This window comes from Teleopsis dalmanni, chromosome 1 (assembly GCF_002237135.1).
Source record: "Teleopsis dalmanni isolate 2A chromosome 1, ASM223713v2, whole genome shotgun sequence".
NCBI lineage: Eukaryota > Metazoa > Arthropoda > Insecta > Diptera > Diopsidae > Teleopsis > Teleopsis dalmanni.
In genome coordinates, this window is record NC_051846.1 from 74,386,320 (window position 1) to 74,397,099 (window position 10,780).

At 32.2% G+C, this 10,780-nt stretch overlaps 1 protein-coding gene across 1 annotated transcript in view; it reads left to right on the forward strand.

Moving 5' to 3' along the window:
* The first annotated feature begins 8,778 nt into the window (after positions 1-8,778).
* The window catches only part of LOC119685245 (glutactin-like), a 20,585-nt gene continuing 18,583 nt past the window's right edge, over positions 8,779-10,780 (forward strand). The window contains exon 1 of the mRNA XM_038099483.1: positions 8,779-8,967. Coding sequence (XP_037955411.1) covers positions 8,779-8,967 — 189 coding nt within the window. The remainder of the gene's footprint in view (positions 8,968-10,780) is intronic.

Consider the following 10,780-nt stretch of genomic DNA (forward strand, 5'->3'; position numbering starts at 1 on the left):
TATGTGTTATTAATGGAAATTAGGTTTTCTTTAAATAACGATTACCGGAAAATGCGACTTTTTTTCGAAGTTTCAATTATATTCGCTCTGTATTAATGAATTAAAGATTTCACAAAAATATTAATTGATATTAGCAGACTTGTTATATATTAAACGCAAAAAAGTCGCCATTTTGAAGTTATTGCATTTTTGTTCAATGAACAAAAAAACGCCAAGTACTTTTTGCCCAACCTAATTTAAGCAAATTTTTACAACACCATAAAAATGTTTTATTAAATAAAATAAATTTATTTATTTTACATGTATAAAAAATCTTGTTTATTTTTGTTAACATATTTGAAATAGAAATTTGAAATTTTCCGAAATGGAGTACAAAATTTCAATATATTAAACTGAAGACAGGCGAAAAATTTACAAAAAAAAGTTAAAATGATTTTTCATTTCACCGTTCTTAGAAAGGATATGTATCTTTATAATATTGTGCATAAAATAAAATATAAAATAGGGTATCTCACCACAAAGTTTTAATTAAATTTCCTGCTCAAAATAATGATTTGCCACTTCAGTTTCGTAATGGAATACAAACAAATGTGAGAGGTAAGCAAACCTGAAGAGGACACAAATGTTCTTAAACTGGAATCAATGCTCACTTCAATGTAGCATGATCAAATCAACCAAGGCGAATTTCAATTCGCGAAGTGCTAACAGAAGTAAACAAGCGACACACTTGGGGAGTCCTGAGTATGAGTCCACAGGATTGACGATAGAGTGCGATAAAAGGACCTTAAGGGCGAATGGCATGTTTCTTAAGTTACAATTTTTGAAAATCAATCTGAAAGGTCCTTCGAACACGCGACTTCGATCTATCTGTTTTTATGGAACGTTACCGGGATTTCTTTAATATCTCACACCCGCTGAGTTTAACATCAGTGAAGTCCACTTTCTAATATCGAATATTTTTTTTTTACTTTACTATAAAAGATTATCTTATTAATTAATTTTATAATAATTGAAAGTATATAATTGGGTTTATTGGATGAACGCAGTATATGAATTAAATCGGTAAGTTCTTATGATTTATTTATTATATATTTATTAAAAGAGTAGACGTGAAAATTGCCCAACAGCCGGTACTACGGCCAGAAGAGATCTATTGTACCAGTTTCACTATTGATTAAACAAAGCCCCTTAAAGCTTTGTGAATAAAGTCTAGAACTAAATCTAGAGAAAAGTTCTTAATCTGCTCTGGTGACAGAATTTCTTTATGAAACAGGTTTCTTCTGTGCGTTATTAAAGCTGGACAGTCACAAAGAATGTGCATGGTCGTTTCCTCATCTTAGAGGCATAATCTGCATTCCGAGTTAGCAGATAATTGTAGTTTATGAAGGTGATATTTCAGACCATAATGACCTATAATGAAACCCGTTATCAACCTTAAATTACATTTTGAGAATTTAAGAATGTTTTTGTAGGAGTACGGTGTTATCAGTGCTTTGCTTTGTCTGAGTCCTGAAAAGTTTACCCAGTACTCTAGTCGTATATTATTTTTCATTTCCTTGATAATATGTTTTGTACTGGCCCAGTTTATTCCACAAAAGGGTTGAGGGCCCATAAAGTCAGTTTTTGATGTAGTTCTGGCTCGTAACACTCTAGGACCTGTTTTGATTTGAAAGTCCAAGAAGAAAGAGCTTTAAGAGCAGCCTCGTTGTCAGAGTAAATAACAATTTTCGGGCCAGAAGACTCTAAATCATAGTGTCCTATTAGTCGTACCATTGCAGAATTTTTTTCATCTACTCTCTACTAATTAAAGATAGTTGGTATTGTTAGTTTATTTAATAAGCTTAAGTAGTCTGACTACAGGTTTGGGACAGAACAAGTATATCTTCAAACCAGTGGTGGATTCAGGTTTGTGCCAAGGAGTAATGTCTGCTATTAGAAAATACATTTCTTTCAATTTGTATAAGTTCGTTCTGTATTATATGTAGATTATGTTTTCTAATCTTTGAGATGGTGGTTGAAATAGTCCCGCATATGCCTTTCGTAATAGGTGACTTAAATTCAATAGGTATCATCCCATACTGTTTGGAGTATAAGAGGTAGTAAGTGAGTTTCACTTGCGGGACACGTCCGATAGTGTAAGTCTGGTACCACGGCGATCAGGATAGAGAGTTTCAGCTATTCTGACTAATAGAGTTTGGAAAGTTAAGGGGAGTGTCAAGTGGTTAAAATTCGAATTTACGCGGGTGGTAGGACTGTATTTATTTACTTTCATTCGATGTGGATTTGTATTTTTAACCATATTCTGTGACCCAAAGAACAGCAAAGGTGTCAAATATGTCTCGCTCCTAACTAATGAGATAATTGTATTCAAATATATAGTTTATACTAGTACCGAAGGAATTCTTTAATATTCCAGTGGCGGTGTTTATCGCATTATATCGATAAATGGGCGCATTATACCGATACGTGTGCTGAGAACACTACAGTGTCAAGCAGATAATCAAGTGAAAACTGTGAATGCCAGCAACGGGGAATCTATCTCTGAATTCTCACACTGGATATACTATTGCTTTAAATAATTTCTAATGAATTCATTTATCATTATTTTATCATTTGACTTATCTCCTCTTCATATCGCAAGGAAAACAGTCATCAGCAAAACTTTCCAATAGTTTTAGTTGCTGAATACTTCGAATTCAATTACTTCTACTGCAGAACGGAATAATTTACTAAATTTTTTTCCGCTTCAGTTTTGATTACTTTTTACTTAACAAATTTACTATTGGCACTCACATTAAGGGCAGAGTGAAGTGAAGAGTTAATAAACTAAAATATGTCATTTGAGATTAAAAAATTAAAACAAAGCATAAAAAATACAATTTTCTTGATTGCTTTCTCTTCGGCTACTATCCCTTTGCTTATCTTTATCTTGAGTGTGGCAATAAAGAAAAAAGGACTACGCCAATATAAATTTATCAAATATCTAAAACAAAAGGATAGATGGGAGTGTCACAGGCTGCCTAGCCCAACTTGTTGGCATTATTATTCCAACATTTAGAAGTCGGCACTGAAAAAAGGGCTAATTTTTTTTTAATGTAATTTAAGATGAGGTTCCGGATTAAATTGCCTCGATGAAGAAACAGTTTCAACATTTTTATTTGCGTTTCTATTCTCTATCAGCATTTAAATCTTTGTAGGAAAGTAAAAACCAAAAGCATGAATGATGAAAACAAAGTATAAAGTATAAGGAAAATGGAAAATAGAAAATAGAAAAGCAGCAGTTCTACGAAGTCATGTTACATTGCAGCTATGGAGGACTTAGCAGTATTTTTGACATGGGTCAATTTAATTTGAAGAGATTGAAATATGTTTGAAAAGAAAATATGGAAAAAAGAGTCCAAGGATAAATCCTTGACAGCCTTAAAACATAAGCCAACACCAGCGCATAGAGACGTTCACATTACATTACTGCAAAGCAAGTGTGTGTAGGGCTATGTTAAGTGGGTTAGCTTACTAATCTGCGAGGGTGAGTGTGTGAGTTGGGGGCGGAGTAGCCATTTCAATTTAAATTTAAATAAGAATTCGTTGCTTTTTATTCTCCTGTGCGCTTTTTGACCGCAAATGAAGTGGTTTTATTTACCATTTGTGGTTAGAAAGGCAAAATAAACGTTTTCGAATTCATAGTTTTCGGTTGGGTCTACTGAAAGCTGCAGCAGCTCGGAGCATTTCGTTACGGAACTATTGACATTAAGCACATGCATTCTGCATTCGGGGTAATAGAAGTGTTGGTAGCGCTGAATGGGGTTGGAATATTTTAAATGTGTTAGCGGTGTGTAAATATAATTTACGCTAAACAAATACCTTAACTACTCGTGCCAGTGCAAATACTAGCTTAAATCGAATCCTGCTAATTTGTTACAATTTATTCCAGCGCTGCATACAAAATGCGGAGTTTGCATTCCGCTGAGTCCTGAGTCCTGAATCTGTCCGTTGCCTTGTTCAGCGAACTTTACTTTAAGTTCAACTCTAATTAAATGTAAACAGTTTGAATTAAGGAGCGTTTAACTTTAGCGAATAGTAGTAGTTTACACTGGAGACCCTTTAACACCTTCAGAGATAAAATATTCAAACTTAGACGGAATTTTTGCCGGATAACAAGCCATTAAGATGAAATTGTTGAAGAGTAAAAATAGTTGAGAAGGAGATAGTTTTCTTTATTAATGTTTATATTACTTAAGCTGCTATGTTATGGAAGTGTTTGAAGCTGTGGGATTGCTTATTTTACACCTTACTTCAGTAATATTTTGATAAGCTTCTTAAGAATATATTGGGTTTGTGGTGATTATGCTTGAAAGAAAAGAATTTAAGTACTCTAATTTAAATTCAGTTCAAGAAAAACTATAAAACAATGAAATTAGTAAGTTAATTTTAAGTTAAATATACAAGCCATTCTCAGCAGTTTTTTAATGACCGCAAACTTAACAAATAAGTCTTAAAATGAAGTCAATTTGTTGTGCTTGTATTCTGCATGAGGTATCACAATATAAAGTTGTTTTTACTTATAGCACTGTCTCATTTAGATTCTGCTAATTATAGCCACTAATGAGGATGATTTACCATACAAAGTGCTCATTGCATGGTAAACGATATAAATGAGCTTATTAAGAATAAATCAGCTTATTTAAGGTGAATGCAACCTTGTGCAAAAATAAATTTCCTGTAAGGGAAATTATCAAAATTTAAAATATGTGTCAAATGTTTTATAGGTAAAATGTAAACAAACAACAGCTGAGGTAAAAACAAAGGCACTGAGGGAGTAAGTATTAAATCTTTGTTATTATTAATTGAATATGTAATTGTCATATTAAATATATACTTTAAATGATTTAATATATTAATTATATATTTAATTTTTTTGTGTAATATGTTATTAAGAGAAATTTAAAGAGTTTATAAAAGTTCTATCAATTGCATAATTGAAATCAATATGAATATAAATAAGCAAGCGCCTAAATTAGACAGTGTGAATGTACTATTACCTTTGATTGGTGTATTTATTTACCATATAAACAAATATTCTGTCTCAATTACGTACATAATTGAATTTATCCCATTCTTTATAATATTCAGGAGAGTTTCGTTAGGAAAAAAATTTTCTTTATGAAAGTTAGATCGGAAAAAATTGTTTAAATACTATGGTACTTCAATACAACAAAACTGCAATAAAGTTAGTAAAATATTATTTTCATAAAAATACGTGACTTGTGAATTGATAACATTCAAGTCACAATTTTCCTCAGTTTTGCTATCACATTCCTCGCAAGAATCTATGAGATAGAAGAATATAGACTAAAGCTATTCCATCAAATTTAGATAATTTAATAGGTATTAGCTGTCATAGAAATACCTTCCTCAAATTCTATTTCTTCTGAGGGCAAAAGCCGGGCATTCACAGAGAAAGTGTTTTATGGTTTTTTGTTCCTGCAGCGTTTAGCGACTTCTGCAGTGAGGATTATGAGGAATAAGCAATTTCTCCGTGTGGATTCCTATACACCATTGACCAGAAAAAACTGCAGTAAGCTTTGCAGTGTTCACATAATCTCTTTTGATGAGTTCCTTATATTAAATTTTATTATAGGTGGGCCAAGTTAACCGGGAAGATGCACATAACTTAAATACCCTGCTAAATCAAAAATCAAAATATTAAGTTAAATTTATTTTCCATACTGTATAAATTAAGTTTCTTCACTTTGTTATACAAGCAGTTAGTGCTTAACAATACATTGAAATGAAAAACAGCACTAATAAAGGAATGGAAATAAATAATAGCTTAACTCCTAGTTTAATAGCGATAAGAAAACAGAATACATTGTAAAAAGGAAAATATATATTAAAAAATAAAATAAAAAATAAAAAAGAAAAAAGTGCTAGCTAATAGCACTAAAAAATAAGAAATATGTATATAAAAAGGTTGTGATACTTAAATTTATGATTGAAGATTCATGTTTAATATATCTAAACTGATTCTGAAAAGGTAGCATAAGAAATATATGGAAACTTTTTTTTAACAAATTTAGCTAAGATTACTTAAATGGGCGTTATAGGAAGATAATAGGAAGATTCAATATGCTTTCAGTTTATGTAATGTAATTATTATGGATAAAATAGGAAGATTTAAAAAAGAGTAGTATATAGTTGCCACTAGTTAAGTGGAGGACCTGAAGAAGTTGGTAAGCTGTTTAACAAGTTTTAATGCATATTATTTGAGTACTGTAGATTTTTGGTTAAGATACTCTTTTCTTGGGCTATAAAGCTACTGTGTTATTTTTATTATACTCGCAATGCATTTTAGATACACTTTGGGGATGTTAAATGGACTATCAAGTAAGTGTAAACCGGACTATGTGTAGCCCCTAACAATGACTGAGCAGATGAGTGACATTTTTTACTTTCTTCTTTTACCCACAATTTCGATGGTAGTCCCCTCAAGAACTTTCTAAGGGATGAGCTCTCACTACTCCATATATGTCATAAATATTTTCACTAGATATATTCTGTATAATTCATTATGAAAAGGAATAGTGAATTTAGAGTGAGATTGGGGTGTATAGTACTATCGTTGATTGAAAAGTAAGGGTTTAAGAGATATTTTCTTTAAGTGATGAAGAAAATTTATAAGAGAGAGGAACTAAAAATTATATGGTTTTCTCTTCTTTGTTCTTTTTAGTTTCTTTTAAGACTCTTTCTTGCACTTGCTTTTTCTTGCTCTTGTTTTTGAACAAAAGTGTTTTGCTCTTGGCTCTTGGTCTTCCTTACTCTTGCGATTTTGTTTAATAAAAAAAGCTGTAGTGGTTTTAATATTTAAAACACTGCTGCCAAAATATAATGATGTATTATGATGTATCCGCTTAATGTGACAAAGCGATGGTGATGTTTATAAATAACGAATTTTTAGTCGTTCTTCTACGGACGCTAGCATTGTGGGCCATAAAGGGGTGGTATCACACTTCTTGAAGAAGAAATTGCATTTAAACGAATTGCTTATAATATTATTTAACGCAATGTAAGAGATCAATGTTCAATAATTGAAACCACATCCGCGATTTGCTAACCATTTTTCTAAATTATGTGGGCGGAACTTCATTGATTATTTCAATTCAATTATTGTTTATTTTTGCTGGACAGTTATCGAGCGTTTAAATGTGGACCCCTCTGGTTATGCCCCTTTTATTTTGCGTTTTCTTTGTTTGACAAAAACAACTGAATATTAATAGTATTTAGTTTAAGAGCTGCTTTAGAGAAATTGGAATCGCACACTACTACGAATACACAATGGAAAAACAAACATAAATAACTAAAATGTGTTCCTGGGCTCCTTCAGGCGCTCATCCTGCGAGTATAATTATTAGTTTTACTCAGTCTTATTGGCCACGTAGCGCAAAGCAGCGCTGAAGTTGGGTTTTAGCAGACACTTCAGCTTAAAATGCAATTTATAACGTTTAAGAATTAGTTTTCGTCTTGCACTCTCATTTGCAACTGCAAGGATGTGTTAAGCGCAAAGGACAATGTATGCCTGATTGCATAAACTGTGCGCATCTTCGATGTTAGCGAATATCAGAACAAGTGACGCAGTTGCAAATTATGACATAAGTTGCTTTGTCATGTACGCACGAAACTTCTTAAATAATTCAAAATAATTCCAGCTGATGTGCATTTTAATATCTCCCATTCCGCAAGTTCTCATATTATTTCGTTCGCACTCAGAACCAATTTAGCCTTAAATTGCAATTATGCGCTTTAATGCTTCGACTAAGTTCACAGTTTTCAGATTTCAGCTGCTCATAAAAACTAATAGTTTTTAGGTTTGGGGTTGGAGTTGGGGTTGGGGTTGGGTTGGTTCTGATTTCGCTTTGTTGGAAAATTGTGCACAATTTTCATTAAGCAGAAAAACTATATTTTCTGGTCAATGTGTGAATAAACTGGACGTGTGGACGCATGGACGCATGGATGTATGGATGCATGAATTCGGACTCACTTTTCGGTTGATGCATAAACACTTCACACACACAAATGCACGATTTCTATTTCTCTAAAAACTTTCAATTTTGGTCAGCAATTTTATTAAAATTTTTTGTTTTGTCTGCAATGAATGCTGTTGCATACTTTTGTGCGCATTCAATAGTTTCTTTTCATTACAGTGGCAGCTAGAAAAATAGTACGAATTATAGTTTTGAATAACTTTTCCTAAAATATTCTGAATTTTTTCTATGAAAAACAATATAAAAATTGAAATTACTATTTTTATTTTGTATGTTTATTAATTTTATATTTTTCAACTTGAATTATTTTTCATTTTAGTTTCTTTTTGCAAGTCATTGGCTGCTTGTGCTTTTTTAAGCATTTTTCTTCCATTAATTTTTAAAAGCTGATTTAAATTGTTTCAATTTGTTTACAAGCTTAAAATAATTGAAGGTATTAAAAATTCCATTGTTTGTGTGCATTCAATTATTTTTTAATCAAATTATTAATGCAATCGAGAAATTTTTAATAAAACGTTAAAGTGAATATCGAAAAAATAACAAGAAAAAAATTTTAAGCTGGTTACGACTACATTTCAATACCCTTCACACACAACACATACTTTAGCAGCATATAATAATGTAGAGAGTCCGAAGTTTTTTAAGGTAACTACCTGCCATCGAGGCTCAACATTATGGTGCTCTTAACGGACGTATTAGTATAATGCAACGATAAAAGCCCACATTGGAATTTTAAGGAATGCCGCCGGTACCAATTGAGGGTGTAGATTTAGATATATTGCGTGAGGCGATTGAAGTGTTATCAACTACACACATTGCCAACTATTTGAATTTCATACAAATGACAGCTGCTTATATTGTCAACAAGCTCCCACAAGCATTTGCGTCTAAGTTTTATAGAACAAAAGGTTTGCAAAATGGAAGAAGTGTGATTCCGTGATATTTGGCTAGAAAATCACAACCAGCTGTTGTTCTCAAAGTGAGTAAAATGTTTGTGTATCGTACCATAAATCGTAATACTAGATGAGGCAGTGTCCCCAAACGCTAAGATGATGGACGAAAAAAAACAGCATAATCACTTGAAATCGTTAGGAAAGTGAATGCTCGACTTAAACGAAATCTACGTCGTAGTGGTAATCAAATGGTTCAAAGATCTGAAAATATCCCAGGGAAGCATCCTTAACATATTCTAAAATGAGCTCAAAGTAAAGTCTTACAAGTTCCAAAAGGCACAAGATCTTACACCAAAGCAACAAAAAGTTAGACTCGAAAGAGCAAAAGAGTTGTTACTCTTCCACGAATCTGACGAAATTCCAAACATTTTGTTTTCTGATAAGAAAAATTTGTCCATTGAGCAGTTCATAAACTCTGAATCTGATCGCGCTTACTGATTAGCTTACTTAACGCACTACCGTTTACTCCTATTTGAGACTACGAATGATCACCAGAAGTAATTTTCCATCTCAGACGATACCATCTGGGCTATTTTGGAGAACAAGATGAAGACTAAAAATATGCCAGTGTGAATGTGTTGAAAAAATTCATTGTTCAGGAATGAGCCAAAATACCAAATAAATCATATTCGTAAAGCACACAACTCATTTTTTTACCGTTTGAAACCCATAGTTAAGGTAAAAGGTAGCCACATAGAGCTAGAGTGAACGGATTCTAAATTTTGATTATTTTCACAAATTTTTGTAATTTGAATCAATAAGAATTATATCACACAATAGATATGGGGTCTTGAATAGGTAGCATTTCAATTGCTTAACGCTGTAGTTTCCTTCTTAGAAGAAACCGAGGTTCATCTACCAACTCTGTTGTTCTTTGGGGCACAGTACTTTGTTGTAAAATGCAACTTTATATCGAATGAAAATGATATTTACAGTCATTCTACCGGCGTAAATTTGGTCAAAATCCAGATTTTTACAAAGATCTGGTTAAACGGTCAATTTTGAAAGATAGGTTATCTGTCTGTTAAATCTTTTTGGTGAGTTTGTGGAAATTGGGATATTGAATGGAACAAAATAGTAGAAAAGATGACAAGAAGAGGTTCTCATATTCACATAAGTGACACCGCGGTACGAATCTAGCTCATGTTTCTTCAATTCGCCTGTTCAGGTGCGCGGAAAAAATCCTAATTGTGACTTGTGGACAAATGGCTTGTTAATTAATCGGAAAGACTGGCATTAAGTCATTTGAACCGTATAGTCTAGCTTAGACAGAAATAATATGAAAAGCATTTTCGTTTTAAGCATACTTGTAGTTCGTGTAATTATTGAAGTTAAGTTCGGCAAGGGCAGTGTGCAGGAGTTGCGGATATGAGATAGAATACATCAATAATTTTTTATATCAGCGTCCGGGAATTCAAGAGTCCTGTTAAAGAAACCTGTGCACATGCCCAAGGGAAATCATTAAAAATAAGTCTACATTTAAATAATGTCAATTAATTTTTAAAAATATATTTTCAATGTTATGTTTGAAATAGTAGGCAGAAGCGGTGCTGTCTGTTACAAACGTCATAACAAATTTAATGTAGTTTTTATAGATTTGCGGAAGGGATGCAATCAATATCCAAAAAAGTTAAAACATTTTTTTGAATAAAAGATTTTAAATTTATTTTGCATATAAGTGACGTCAAACTTTTGTTTAATATAATTTTACCAAAACTGCTTGCATTTATACAAAAAGTTCACCTTCCTTTAAAGTAATTTTAAAAATTGATTTTAGTTAAATCAATT